The 15598-nt window shown below is 46.1% G+C and overlaps 1 protein-coding gene across 6 annotated transcripts in view; it reads right to left on the minus strand.

The window, feature by feature from the left end:
* Window positions 1-2668: 2668 nt before the first annotated feature.
* LMO1 (LIM domain only 1) overlaps window positions 2669-15598 on the minus strand; it is a 239377-nt gene continuing 226447 nt past the window's right edge. For all 6 annotated transcript variants that reach the window (XM_053946251.1, XM_053946250.1, XM_053946248.1 and 3 more), the window contains 2 exons: window positions 7632-7757; window positions 2669-3110 (listed from right to left, as the gene is read on the minus strand). In XM_053946251.1, coding sequence (XP_053802226.1) covers window positions 3005-3110; window positions 7632-7757 — 232 coding nt within the window. In that variant the 3' untranslated portion in view covers window positions 2669-3004. The remainder of the gene's footprint in view (window positions 3111-7631; window positions 7758-15598) is intronic.

Here is a 15598-nt window from a genome sequence, read left to right on the forward strand (position 1 = left end):
TTCTCAAAATCAGACTGTGCTGTGATCAACCATTAGCCCCAACCACAAAAATGGAAAGAGACAGAAGATCCTAGATTTTAACATCCGTAGTATGAACTTAAAATTCCTCTTTGATCTAAGATAAGGAGGCAAATGGCAGATAATACAGAAGTTAAAGCCAGTGAGTGCAGTTGGCAGCTGGGGCTGACATTGGGAACGATGGAGGCTTGGGCAGAGGGGTCACCAGCAGCCGTGTCCTCAACATGGGGACTGAGGCACAGGCTTAAATGCCATACTATATGCCAGTGGTCACTAAACTGATTAAGCAGTGGTTATCTTTAGCAGTAAAAAGGCTATCTGCTAATACTAAATTATTAGCAGCTAAAATGCCATTTACTCTGCTCTGATTCCTTGAATGAATATTTATGCCAAGTGATGACTATTACACCATCAAAAGGTTTCTGTGCTCTGCTCCGTAGAGTGGAAGCAATTATTCAAGAGCAGGTCTGCACTCCAGCCCTTGTTTCTATTAAGCAAATTTGCAGCATTCAGACAAGAATTCATGATTGCATTGTCCTCCTGGGATTTTTATTTTTAAAGGTGTCCCACCTCCAATGCTCTTTGGGGCATGGGCTGTGGCAGGTTGGCCTTGTCTGCTGTGCAGACACAGAAAAGAGGGATACAGATGCTGCACTGTTTCTCCCTCGTATTTTTTCTTTTTTAAATATAAGACAATTGGATATTTGCCCCACCTCATTCGGCACTGAGAAGTTGTGTCCTGCCCCAGGCTTTTCTCCCATCCACCTAGCCTCCAGTCAGGGCTTTTGCATGATCCAACAAATTCCTCCTAAGGTATCAGGAATCAGATCCACAGCAATGGTGACAAATCAAGAGGGCTGCCCATCAGAAATTAAGCCCCTGCACCCCAGCAGGGGAGCAGTGCCTGCATTTCACAGCAAGGGCAACTGCGGGGAGGCAATGGGAAGCCACTGCTCTTGAGTCATGGCCCATGGTATAGCTAAGGTACCTTTCTCTGAGGGACTCAATTTTTAAACTGGTACCAAAACTCTCCTTAAGAATCTGAACTGAAACTTAACAGCCCCTCCAGCTTGTTTGGTGAGTGGTTTTGGTTTGGTTTTACTGCTCCCCTCCTCACCACAGAACAGCAGCCTTGCCCTGCCATTGTGCCATTGTGTGCTGAATTGCAGCAAATCCCATGGGCAGGCAAGCAGGCAGGGATCCATCAATCCAGAGCACAGGCAGGGGCAGGGGCTGTCTGGCAGCCCATTTCAAAGCAAGGAATGGAAACATTTGGGCAACAAGCTGCTCCTTCCGTAGCCCCAGGGTGGCTGCCTCCAATAGCCTCTACAAAAAGAACATCAACTCTACAGTTTCTCAAAAGACAACTTCCCCCCACTCCAAAAAGCACTAAAACAGAACAGCAGTTTAAACACCACATATCCATAGGCAGCTTTAAGTGGCTCTTTAATTGCTATTCCATGTTTATGGGAATAAAAAGGGATGAGGCCACGCATTTTATACTGGGTCTCCCAACCCAAAACATCTGTTTTTGAAGAAAAATCACTCAATCAATCCACATGTCTGAGGTAGCTCTAGAGATGACAGGTGATATTTTGAAGCATGCTAAGTGTCTGGTGGTGTTTGCTTCTGCTTAGCCATTATTCAGCACAGGTGTACATAAAAGCATTTCATGCAACAGGCAGAGCAGCACCAAGCTGCACTGCATCTGGCATTTGCAATTCAGAGAACACACACAAGCGACCCAGGACCAGCAACCAATTAAGTCACATCAGAAAAAAAAGTACTCGGTGTCTATTTATTAAAGGAAAGGGGGGTAAATCTAAGAAAAAGCAAGAAGACAAAATACAATTGCAGCCATCCTTTTCAGCTACTGGTGCACTATATTAAAGTGACACTCACTATACAAAGAAATGTGTTTGATACAGTCCAGTGGGTTGCACATGAATTGCATAACCTTGAAAATCATTGCACAAAGCATCGCAGGAGGAACACAGTTCAGAATTTTTTCTCCGGGAGATGCTTCAAATCTGATCGTTTTTATTTCATGGGAGGTCAAAGCACCTGGCACAGAGTAAGCAAAAAGGGCTGGGAGCAGGGATCTGCTGCATCAGCGCCCGCTCACGTCCCAGCCCTGACATCAGCTCTCGCAGTAGCTCTGACCTGGACAAGTGATGCCCCATGGGAAAATCCCACTGCCTAGCAAAGCCTTGAAATTAATATTCTGATCAATGCCCAGGCACCTGTTGGCAGGGCTGCAGGGAGCCTGTTCCTCGCAGCCCAGACTGGAGACACCGGATCAGGCAGCCAGCAGGAATTCCATGGCAATGCTCTGGCTGAATCCACAAGGAGCCTCTCAGCCAGCAGCCCAGCACAGCACAGCTGCCCCGCCAGCGATGCTGACGGTTCCTAGCCACCACCTGCCCCCAGCTCATTCCCCCCCATTATACAGGGAAGCAGGTGTTTGGATGGAAGCCTCCACAACCCTGCAGCAGCATTTCCCCCAGTTATTACGAGAGAACCTGCCTCTGCTGTGATCCATGCAGTTTCCAGGGATCTATGTACATGTTTCCAACAGTCTGCTCAGCTAAAGCACAGGAAATACAGGCTTTTGCCACACGGGGAAGAAACCACAGCAAAGACGACCAGGAAACATTCATAATTTTTAATTCACACCAGTAATAAAATTGCATTACATTTTTCATAAAATAAATGTTCCAGTTTATATACAGAAAACAGACTGTACAGAGCCCTCCCCCAGACCCCAAAAACTCACAAACATACAGGCAATGCAGTGCTCGGCTAAGCAGGCACGACTGTACATCTAAAATTGTAACTGCTTTGTGTTGGGGGGGAAAAGTACTACAATGTATATAGTCCTCTCTGGACCAAGAATTAAAAAAATATTGCAGGCAAGCTGACAGACGCCCTCGCTGCTCGTGCGGCCAAGCGCCCATCCCACAGTGCTCCAGCGAAGCAGGGGCTGTTATTGAACCTGGGACTCGAAGCTCCCATTCAGCTGCCCTTCCTCATAGTCCATCTGACACAAGATCATGTTATTCTTCAGGAAAAATTTGTCTCCCACGCAGAATCTGGAAGATAAAAAAGAGGATTAGTGGGTGTGAGTATGAACAGTTGTGAGAACTAGCTGGGGAGGAATTTGAGGCAGTTTGGGTCCGAAGGTGACTCTGGTGAGCAGAGTTTGATTTCCAGCTCTTCCAGCCAGTGCTTCTCCCCTTGCCATCCCAGGCTTTTGTTATCCCTTTCCCTGGCACATCCATGCTTGGCTCCAAGCCACAAGGAGCAGCTTGGGGAGCAGGTCCCACTCTCTGCAGGGTCCTGAGCCAGCTGCAGGAGGAGGTTGGGAGCAGTTAAGGGATTTGTCCCTGCAGACAAGAGATGTTAGCTGTCCAACCGGGAAATCAAGCGGGCGATATTACACAGAGCCTATTTGAAGTTTTTGCTGGTATCCACATTTCCACAGTTCCCTCGGGTGAAGCAGTATTTACACTAATTTCCAGGCAAGGACTGGCTATTAAGTCCTCCCTCACCCCCTTGTGTACAGTGCTGAACAATAAATAGAAATTTCTCGGTGGCTGGACTCCTAACCTTTATCTTCATTGAGCGAAGGGCACTGCTCTCTATATACCATGTAAATTGTTCTGTTTGTCTTGAAGTTGACAGAGAAGCTTGTGATATTTAACAATTTTATTTGACCATTAAGGTCAAAAAAGTTCCACATATAAGATCGGAGAGGTGTGAATTGACAGCCAATAGCTTTTTCCGCCCTGCCTGCTTGCTCAGGAATCAGAAGCTAATCTTTACTTCTTAAGATAACAAATAATGTTCTCTGCACCCAATTCAGGGCCTGTTTTTTGTCCATAACACTGGCAGGGCAATGACAGACCAGAGCACAGGCTGCCCCAACAGCTGAGTCTGAAATCAGCCTCAGGACCCTAAAGCAGAGAGACACCCTGGGTCAGGCACTGTGCCTCAAGGCAGCCCTGCACTGAGAAGAAGGGGTAGGTACCAGCCTCTGGCAAGGCCAAATATCTACAGGGCTTTGAAGGAAGATCATTGGATGTGACTCCATCCCCATGAGACTTAGCAGACTTTTCCCTGCTCCCAGGCTGTTTTGGCACTGCCTACCCCTTGTCTACCAGTGCTTTCATCATCTGTAACTCAGGCAGCATCAGGCAGAGCATCTCCATAAAACTGAGTATTTTCTGCTAAAAGAACAGGACTGATAATTTTAGACCTTCTTTATAGGCCCAGCACAGGCACAAGTTTTTCCAACTAGACAGCTGCAAATAAGCTGATTAATTTGCCAAGTTGGCACAGAGAGAACTGGGCATTGATTCACACTTTATAGGATTTCACTGAAGACCTTCTATCTTCTTCCCTGTGTGGCACATGCTCTAGTAGTTCTGAAATTCAGCTTTTTCTGCATATTAAAAAGATAAAGATTATTTCTGATTTCAATTAACAGCTTTTATGGTAAAAACTGTACTCCACACACTCTCCTTAACACCACCTGCCCCAGGAGCAGGTTTACTCACAATAAATAACAGACACAGCTGGTTGCTTTTTACCACTTATTCCCACCTTAAGTGCCATATAAATCTCCAGGAAGAGAAATGTAAAAATTACTCTTGCCACCAGCATCATCAACAGCTGTCTCTTGCCAGACCTAGTTTTGGATGTAGAGGAGCCAAAGGAGGAGCTGGAGAATTTGGGAGTTGGAAGGTGTGGGGGTGTGTACAAGCACATGGGAACTGAAATGCTCTACAGGGGTACCCTAATGTGACATGAAGTTTTGGGAGAAGGGTTTGATTCACTGGAAAGGCAACTGTTTCTACCTGCCAGTCCTGCAAACCCACCAGTAAACTGGGATCTCATCACAACTGGAGACAAAGGATTTAACAGGGTGACCTCAGGCCCAGTTTCACACTGCCAGCCCCCATGCTCAGAGCAGGGATGCTACAGAACCCATCTGGGTGATCAAATTCCAGCCAGAAGCAGCGAGATAGGTACTGAACCTACTCTCTGCCATTCCTTAAGAGTGATATTCTTCCCAGCAAACCCACACTTCAGAGAATGGCAAGAGAAGCAGCTGGATTTCCTGCAACCCTTGTAACACTGACCTATCAGCCAGTCACAGCAGTGATAAGCTTTTATCCAACACTATGATGACCATGGCAACTTTAGAACAGTTTAAAGCATGGCAGGATGAGTGGTAATGCAGGACTTGATGCAAAACTGATGTTTTAGGGAATGAAAGTGATGAAAACGTTGCACACTTGGTAAAAATATTAGAGATTTTGCTGTGATAGATTTAGCACTCTATACAGAGCCCAGCTAGAGAAGGACAAGCAGGCTGGAAGAGAACTGAGGAAAGGTCTTCACCATCACATCTTTTCAGAGCTGAAGTACGAGACGGGGTTTCCGGTGAGGTTTCCAATTCAGAACCAGAGCTGGCATCCACCTCTGCAGTTGTGACTTCAGGCTTACTTCATCTCACTCTTCTCAGTTCAGAATCCAGTGCTGTTACAGGATCATTTCCATTCTGCCCTTTCAAGCCCACATCTCCACAGAGTAAGTCATAAAAACTGGCAGCCCTCTGACCTCAGCCAAAAGTAAGAGTCTACACATAGCCCATCTTCCAGAACAACTCCGCCTCTCACAAACTGAGTAAATCCCTTGTGCATCACAGCACAACTGCTGTGGAAGGTAATGGGGGGATTACCTTCACTCTCCTGCTGGGCAGTGACAGCCCTGGAGGTTGTCTGAAGGACAGAGTGGGACCATGCTGGCAGTTGAAGAGGGAAGGGAACGAGAGAGGTGCTTTGGAGCCTTTGAAATAAAGGGTGAAATTTAAAAGAAATTATTGAAAACGAAAACTAGGCAGCACTAGGATTTTCTGGGAGAAAAAAAGGGTGCAGTAGGGGTTTGATGAGAGATACTCAGCCTGCAGATTCCAAGGCCAATCAGCACTCCTGAGTGTGCAGCCCAGAGCCTCTGCCTGAAAGGACATTTATAATGCTATAGTTCAACGTGGAGTTTGGGAGCAACCCTCTCCTGCCCGGGAATCATCAGGAGGCTGAAAAGAGCTGATCCTGAGGGCTGAGACTGGCAGCACCCACCACACTCCTGAGTCTGGAGACAAATCCCAGAACCGACTGGTGATTGTAGCAGTGTGGAATGAGCATCTCGGGGGATGAGGTGGCATCAGCTCTGGGTTCAAGAGTCACGAAACAAGACTGGCCAGCTGGAAGATCCCGCGTGGCTCCCGCAGAGAGCCCAAGGCCAGGAGCCACTAGATGTCACTGCCGCCCCGGCACTGCCACCGCGCCCGTGCAGGCGACAGCATTAATGGGACTTCTGTACCTCGAACAAACACCGCCCCCGCCTCCAGTAAGCCAGCGGGGAAAGCCACCTCATCCGCCTCCGCCGTGCGCCGGCACCAACCAGCTGACACCGAATTCATCCCCAGGGCTGAGCCACTGGCGGAGGGTGCGAGAGCAGAATCGGACAGGATCTCCCAAGTTCAGGAGAGGCTGGCAGGGGTTTGCACTCACACACGTGTATAGCTGCTTCATCTCAGATCCCACTGCAACTCTTTTCTAGACTGAGCAAGGAATGTTTAAGTCAGGATTTTAGCCTGACTTTTACAGAATTGGGTTCTCCATCTTCCTACAAGTTTTGTTGTCTCTCTCACACTTTCCCATGGGATGAGGCATTGCATTCTAGTTTCATCTTTGGGAAACACAACCGCAGATCCAGAACAGGAACACCAACACCAACACAGCCCTTGGACCCTGGGTAGTCACCACAGCCTGACTAAGCAAGCAGTAAGAACTGCAAGCAGTTCCAGGTCTATCTTAGACAAGGATGGACAGATGGATGCATCAGAAGGTGACAAAGTATCACATCTGATTCTGTGGGCTTCCATTCTGCCTACGACGATCAACAAACATGGTGCTGGGAAGAGTTTTCACAGCCCTCCCAAACTCAAGTGGATACAGGTAGTTCAAGTGAAAACACTGTGCATGGCCCTTTATTATACTACCTGATGTCCATCTTCCACCCAGCAGAAATAAATAAGCCTCACTCAAGATTACACCACCAAGATCCCCTGTTAATTACATAACAACTAAATGGATTTGTTCCTAGTGTTGGAAAGGGCTTAGCCAGAGTATTTTTCTCTTTCCTGTCCCTTCTTTTTATACTTCCTTTTTCCACCCCCAGTTTTGAGCGTGTCAGAAACGTGATTTAAGCGAGGTAACATCAGTTTTTGCCAGAGGAGGTCCATTCTCCATCATCTGCCTTCGGCAAAGAGGGTAGCTCCTGAAAGGACACTGGAGCAGTTTGTTTTATTCAGCAGCAGCTGTACAGTCTGTGTCTGTGTCCTCCCCCTTGCCCCTCCAACTCCCATCAGCTCCAAGGGGATTTGCAGTAAAAGGGCTACAGGCATCCCTCAGGTCAGCCTGGCAACCCAGCCCCAGCCCTGCCACCAGGCTGTGAGCCCAGATGGGCAGCGTGCATCAAACGTTTCCCCTGTTTCGCAGGCAAAGGTATGAATTAGTTTGTGTGCACAATAACTGTGTCCTCACCGCTGGTTGCAGAGCTGACAGGCAAAGCAGTCCAAATGGTAAACATTATCTCTGGCCCTCATCACCATCTCAAAGGCAGGGATCAGTTTACTGCAGGCGGCACAATTCCCGGTGGTACCAAAGAGCCTGCCAAAGAAGCACAATCATTAGAAGCCATTTTAATTAAATGGTGGAAGGACTAATTAAGTGTAATTAGCAGTATCAAATACTGTATTGCACCAATAAATAGAAGTTGCAGTCTCTATTTCACTGACCAACCAGCATGCAGGAACTTGGGATAAAAATGCCTGCTGAGCAGGCTCCGATCATCGAGATGAAACTTCATTTGGTTTGTGAGCCTAGGGCTAATTTGCTGTCTAATGGAGAAGAGCATTAAACACTTAGAGCACTATTTTGGGGCTCACAAAATTTCAGTCAAAAACTATCTGCCTTTCTGCAGCAGTGTGGTAGGTGCTGGGAGCTGCCCATCCTGCTCTGCAAGGGCTTGCTTGGCCGCAGCCTGGTGGAGGGACAGGCTGGCAGCAGGACACAGAAGTCCTGCAAACTTTGCCAATCCTGGCAGGCAGCACTGTAACAGAGCTCAGGAAGAACCTCACTTACCTGCTGCTTAAAAAGAAAAAGCACAACTTCTCCTGCAATGAGTGCACAGCATTTCACCAGGCATCTCAGAGAGCAAGCCCTCCTCCCGGGCTGTGCCTCCCTCCTCCTGCCTCCCCGGCCCTCCCGGGAGCCAGCTAAGCCCTTCCACGGCGGCCTGAACAGCATGCTCAGCCGTTCCACTCCAGCTCCCCACCCCTCCAGGACAGCCCTTCAGCACTGGAAGCTTTGCCATTTTCATCTTGGCTTTCACTATCTGTCTCCCCAGATGTCTGCTGCTGTTGCAGCTCCTGCCGGGGGACTCAAGCACAACTGCAGCATCCTTCCCGTGGCCCCCCTCACCCGACACATTCCCACGTGTCCCTGCAGACCCCGTGTGGGCCAGGGGCACGGTGCCACTGCAGTGTCACTGCCGTGCCAACCGGCTGGGAGCACTGAGCCACGGGCTGGCAGAACCAAAATTCACCCCAGCCTCTGGTCACATGTGGTTAGTCACTTTGCCTAGAGGACAACAGAAATGGTATTTTGGGGGTGATGAGCCTCAAGATGTACAATCCCTGCTGGCCATTAGCTCCGTGCACGCAACGTGCCGCTGCCTGCGGACAGAGCTGGGCTCGCGGTTTGTTTCAAGTCGTCGGTTCTGGCTGATTCCACAACATGCAGATAAGAAGCATCAGAAAAATCTATAACCAATTTCTAAACCTGCAATTTGCCAGGCAAATCAATACTAATTATTACTGCCCAGTAATTGTGAATTAAAACACCCAGCAGTGTTACAGAAACCTCCACACAACTCTCCCACCCTCCTACAGTGCTGTGCTCCCTCTTACAGTTTGCTCTCCAGCTGTAAGAAAACCCACCCTTATTTTTCTTTAGAAGTGGTATTGGGGGTCTTTCATTAGGCCTGGCTGGAAAATCCCAGGCCTTCCTATGAAGAAACAGCACTACGCTTTCCTTCAGAGCTAAACCACACGAACCAAAACAGAAACGCTCATGCAGGACGCAAAATCCGCAAAGGGAGTACCAAAATTTCTTCCCCCATGATTCCATCATCTGAAGACTGAAAGGCAGAGTGAAATCCCAGCTGTATAATTTGCACCAGCAAAAGGCAGTCCCTTTCTCCCTGCAAGCTGACTCCTCTTGCTCCTGCCCCCACAGGCAGGCAGGGGAGGCAGCTGGGCATGGGCCTCGGCTGCCTAACACCAGCAGACCAGACTGGAAAAATGTGGCAGCGAAAAGCGTCCAGGTCGCCACCCTGGAAGACCCTGGCTCTCATTCAGCACCCACTCACAAATCAAGCCATTACTGCAGACATCCCTCCCCTCCTCAGCCTAGCTGCCCCCTTCCACTTGGACACAGCAAAGCCTGACAGCTTTTGCCAGGATTTTCCCATTTCTCATAAAACCAAACATCCGTTTTTAGAGTACCCAAGTCACAGCAAACTCAAAAAAATGAGTCAAATGCATTAGGCAGGGAAACTGGGAGGTTAATCCTAGATTTGCTCTGTGCCCAGCACTGCTACATGCACAAGTATAAAATATCCATTATTCATTAGCATCACAGTTGTGTGGAGCTCAATCTAGATTAAACAAAATAAAGGGGCCCCAGACAGCACCATTTGCATTGTTAAGCAGGTGCTTTTCTTCAGCCTTCAAATAGGAGACTTTTCTAAATGGAAATGATGGGGAAATTTGGACAGATGTTCACTTAACTATTTAAACAGTTAGCTTAAGAAACATGAAAAATGTATTTGGCATCGTATTCACCTGTCTCCTTTCAGGGGTTTTGGGGGTAAACCAATTGTTAAACAGATTTGACTGTTTGCATAAGATCTGAAGCTTATGTTCTGTCCAGCTGAAATCGTGTTGCTTTCTAATGTCTACATAATGTGGCTTCCAGCGAGTCAGAGTGCTAATCTTTGTCTCTTCTATCATGTTTCACAGTCCTCCATACCCTCCTTTTCCCAACAGATGAACATTTCACACTTATTCTAGCACCTCCTAATTTTAATCTGCTTTTCGGGGAGTGATTTAGAGCCCCATGCATTCACCATGCTTCTAAAAATAAACTGTAACTGGTAGCTCAGTGAACATAACTTTTTTTTAATCTGTTGGAAGAAAATGCAAAATGAACAGAGTCTTTTGCCTTTTTTTTTTTTTTTTTTTTTTTTTGCTTGTAGAAAACCTGCCACCTCTGATATCTCCTGATCCAGAAGCTATTTGAGCTGAAACTTCCCGAAGCTTCCCGAAGGGAGCTTAACGTTATTGGAAGGAGGGAGAGAAGATAAGGAGCAGGAGGAAAAACCTTCTGCCCCAAGCCCCATCTGTGGTTAAATTTAAAATAACCCTACATGAACAAACTCATCTGCATTCTGTCCCCCAGACACCTTTGTAACAGATGCAACACTCTCTCACACATTCACACACACGAAGTTGAAGTGCATTAGAAAAATCTATCAGAAGTTGTTTAGCCTCTACTTACCAGCTTGGAGCCATTGGCATAAAAGAAGCTGGAAATACAGAAAGTTTTCCGTTTGGGGTTGTTTTGCTTCTTCTAAAAAACTCTATTTATTCACTTCCCTTTGAAGTTAAAAGGCAACAATTTTTAAGTACAGATTTATTCCCCTTTATGTAACAGGAAGACCCAGCCAGCTTGTAAATAAGCATAGACTATACAGATTTAAAATTTAGCACAATTAAACTTTTACCCTGTGGTAGTAATTATGTTTAATGGCTCTTAGCCTGAACTTAACCATGTCTATTTTTGCCAGCCAGTCTAAAAGCAGGAGTTTGTCCAAGGGACAATTTTCTGTAGTTTACGGGCACACTAAAAACCTATGCCCTGTTCTCACTGGCCATTGATGTCAGTGTGTATAGTAAAAATTAAAGCTAATTGGCATACAGGAGCAGCCCTGAATGCAAATGAATTAATGGTAAAAGAAGGGAGCGCTCCTGGAAGCAGTAGGCAATTGTCAGAGGATGGGTTTTATGTAGTTTTGTCTAGGCTAAAGAGCAGTCTTGTGCTTGGTGATCCAGACCTCAACAACTCTGTGAGTACACCTCAAATTAATTCAAACCACAGTAATGTCACAGCACCCTGCGGGGTTTTTTTTTGAGGGGGAAAAAGAATGTTAAAGAGTTCTTATGGTAGGGAAAACAGTAAGAAACTTCTCATATGAAAACATTAAGTTTAGAACCTTTTAACAGGTTTTTTGTTCAACCAAGATGTTCAGGGGGCCTAAACTGAGAACCTGTTTGCCTATTTCTGTCTCTACTAGGAACAACAATCTGGTTTAGTAACTGCCTACAAGGAGAGAGTCCCCATTTCTTCTCGCCCCCTCTAGTCTGATGTCTGACTAGACAGCAGCTTGCAATCAAAAAAGAAGGAGAAAATCTTCCCTTTGCAGAAAGAGCAAAAATTTTGGAGCAGTTGACTTCATAGGAGACAAAAAAAGATGAAGCAGGACAAGCACATAAAAATAATGAATGGTACAGAAAGGAAAGGTTGGCAGTGTCAACTGGATTTTTTAAACACAAGAACAAAACAAGTTCAAAATTCAAACAGTTGAGTGGAGACTGTTGTTTCCCCCCCCAAAAAGTTTTTGTTAACACTGAAAGATAAGAATTATTAACTGAAGGAAGACTAAAACAAACCTACAGATAAGTATCTACATTTGTAGATATGTACAACTGCATATTTTTCTACATATTTATATATCCAGATTATCTGGATATACAAGTTTTAGAAGAGCTATGGAACTCCACACTCATATCCTCCCCATCCAGGAGGTGAAATAGGTTTTCCCATATAGGTTTTCCCTGCTGCTGTTTCTTAGTTTCATCAGGGCCTGCTGTAGAACCAGACTTGCTTTATGTAACTGAAATCCACCCTCATGTGGATTTCAGTTTTGCCCCTACCTTTTGAAACAAACCAACAACTGCTTTTTCAGTGAGGGTGGCTCTTAAATACTGCAATCAGTATCTTTCCCATCTGTGGATATTAGAAATATGCTGAGCTACAAGTGTGATTTGACTGGAGTATCGAATATACCAATAAATGCAGGGAAAGCCTGAACATCACTTAAAAAGATAAAAAGAATAATCTTAAAACCAACTTCGGACAACTTTGCTGTAATCAGCCTTTGTGTAATATCAGAGAAATCCTCAGTGATAGGACATTCATCAGCATGGTAAACTCATATTAGATGGTGCACCCTCTTATGGAGGACACCATTGTCAGTGCTGCATTGGGAAGTCATGTCAGCTGAAGGAAAGGAAATGCATTTTGATACTAATGAAGTTGGTCGAGCTGTCCTCTCATGAAGCCTTCAAGTTCAATCCCAAAGAATTTACATCTCGCATGCCAAAGGGTTTGGCATTCAAGGACAGCATAGCAGGGGGAGTTGAACCAGTACAAAACAGCCCCTGGCCAAGTGACTGCACTGGTTCAGAGATTGCTGGGCCTGAACTTCAAGGTTGCTCAAGGGAGTCTGTTTTCACTTGAAGGACACATCTGAATGTTCATTTATTTTCACTCCTTTGGCCTCTTCCTCCATGTTTTCAGTGGGCATTTACAGAGAGGCTGGGACCATGAGCAGGTAGGAGAAGTCCAAGTCCTCCTCCCCTGCCCCAGCCTTTCCCACGGTGTAAATGAAACTGCTGACCTTAAACCCATCCTTGCTCTGGCACTGCTGAACACAAGTGTAACAATGTCCTCTTAGGAGAGTTTAAACACAGCAGCCAGAAAACTGCAAAGCTGAAAGTGCTGGAGGCATGCTACTGTACCACAGCCAGGCAGAATTACTCCCCATTAGCTTTCCTCCTCAGTGAGAAGTTGTGGAGGTCAAAAAAAAAAAAAAAAAAGAAAAAAAAAGGGCAAAAAGCAAACAAACAAACCAAGTACAGGCACAGGCTGTGAGAAAGTCCTGGACCAGCTACTGCAGGGAAAAAAAAAAAAATCTGTACTTCAACATCACAAAGCACAGCAATGTTGCCAAGACACACTGCATTTTGAGCCTAATTAATCCTCCTTAATCTGTACAGACACCAAGTGTAGAAGTGAGGGTGCCCTATGCAGCATGCAAGATGCTCCCTATTGCAAGGCAAAAGCAGCACTTCAGCTTGGTGACATTTTTAGGCTCTGAGCAGACACCGTTTGTTCAGCCACACTGCATTTATACCTCTCCTTCCCACACTAAACATGTCCCTTGAAAATCCGGCAGGGCATGCTCTCAGTGCACACATGCACACTGTGCTTCTCCAGAGGGAAAAAAAAAATCCCAAATTCTCTCCTTCCTGCTTCAAAGGTGCTGCAGCTTCTGTAGGTTAAAGCCACATTCCAAGCATTAGTCATGTCTTGGGGAGGTTAACTTAAATTCTGCCTGTTGGGGCACACACATCTCAGTTCCTGAAGGCTTGTTCTCGCACAGCCAGCCATGGTGTAGGGGTTTGGCTCAGGGCTGTTGTCCTTGACTTGGGGAAGGCCACAAGAAGGAGGGAATTTGTCCACATCCTCCTGTGCCAATAGAACAGTGCACCCATGTTTGTGCTCTTATCCCACAAGAAAATTCAACCCTGCACATTTGCCAGACGCAGAACGCTTCACCTAAAGGGCTCCTAAAGCAATTCACTGACAGAATTAACACCCTGCGACATTTGGAGAAGAGCAAAAACCCCAGGACTTGGCATTTGAGTCACTGGAAGTAGGAGCTGCCGAGGTGGAGTTCAAGCCTCTGTGATACAGACAGTGCTGAGGGGTGACAGGGGATGGCAGTCCTGCCAGGAGGTCCCGGTCCCTCAGGTGGGATGCAGAGGGCTGCTCTGCTTCCTGGAGGCACCAACACTATGTGCAGAGTGATGCCATGCTGAGTGTGAGCCCTGATCCAAACATGTGAGAAAGTGGGTGAAAAGAACTACCATGAAACCCACTGAGAACAGCATCAGGATTTCCCAGAAAGCCCTTCTCTTTTACTGATTTACCACCATTTTTAAGTGCAGGTTTTGAGCTTTCTTTGGAGTCTAATTAAGGCCCCAATCAGTTTACATGATGAAAAACTTTCCCAACACCAGCGTATCAAACACACAGAAGCAACAGTTCTGCTTCTCTCAAAGCAAGCCCGACTCGCCTTTGCTCGTGCGAGGGCACCATGCTGAGTAAAAAGGAAAAATCACGTTCTTCATCAGCACTTCACAGTGAAATTTAAGTTGTCAGCTCCTCACGGGAAATCCTGATGCAACACCCAGCCCATCCCTGTGAAGCGGAGCTTGGTGAATGTTTAATTATGCCTCGGAACAAACACACATCGCTGCGTGGGGGCTGCGAGGAGCCATCTGAGCCTGCATGCTAAGCTGCTCTGTCCCAGAAGCAGTTCCTTCAATAGCATTTGCTTATCAAAAATAATTAGAGGTAGGAATGCTGGAACTGCGATTATGAAACAAATGGTAAATCTATTTGCTGAGATGAAATGTATTGAAAGATACATCGAGACACAGCTGGAGATTGAGGTGATACCACAAGGGTAACAACTAGAGATCCAATTTCATCTTTCATGATTAAAAAATGAGCAAGAAAGTGTTTTATGAAAAGTGAAGGTTAACAAATGTTCCTTCACAAGCAATGACGACAGTTTATCTTTTGAAACAAATGATCGGACTATGGTCTGTTCGCAGCTCCTGAACATGCTGGGAAGATTTCTGCTGAAAACCCACTGGGGATCAGCACACACGGCTGGCAGCCCACCCTGCTCCCAGTGCCTGGGACAAAGCCAGCTCCAAAGGGACGCTGCCACAGCAGGGAAGGAGCTGGCACTGCTCCTGCCCTGACCCTCTGCCACAAGTTCATCCCTAGCCCCAGTCCCTGCAGCGGCTGTGGCTCATGACCACCACCTGCCCTCAGGAGGTCCCAGAGCTGCAAATTGACAACAAAACATTCCAGGAGCCTTCTGACTGAATTCCTCTCACTATTCTCCAGGTAAAATGCTCCCTTTATGGTGTAACCACAGTGTGAAGTATGAAAAGTTATTTTTAGGGATGAATTCTGCTAAAATTTGACTAGTAGACCAAACACTGTGAGCTGTTTAACAAGGAAGAAAAAATGTGGGTAGAGACTCTAAAACTACTCATGTGAAGAAATTATATAATGATAGGAATGGTTAATTCTCCAAGAAGAAAAATTCAAATTACCAGGAGGGAACAGACAGTAGAGAAGATCGTGATGGCAACTTTAGCTCCTTCTATTAATAGAACTAATAGTTAAAATGGAGAAAGAAAGAAATATTATGTGTAGAAGTCAATACAAGATGTTTTAAAGCAAAAAAATTGCTTTATACTTCTATAAATATGGGACTTATTCCTTATTCCTCTCCTGGGAGC

The sequence above is a fragment of the Vidua chalybeata genome, chromosome 6 (assembly GCF_026979565.1).
Source record: "Vidua chalybeata isolate OUT-0048 chromosome 6, bVidCha1 merged haplotype, whole genome shotgun sequence".
Lineage (NCBI taxonomy): Eukaryota > Metazoa > Chordata > Aves > Passeriformes > Viduidae > Vidua > Vidua chalybeata.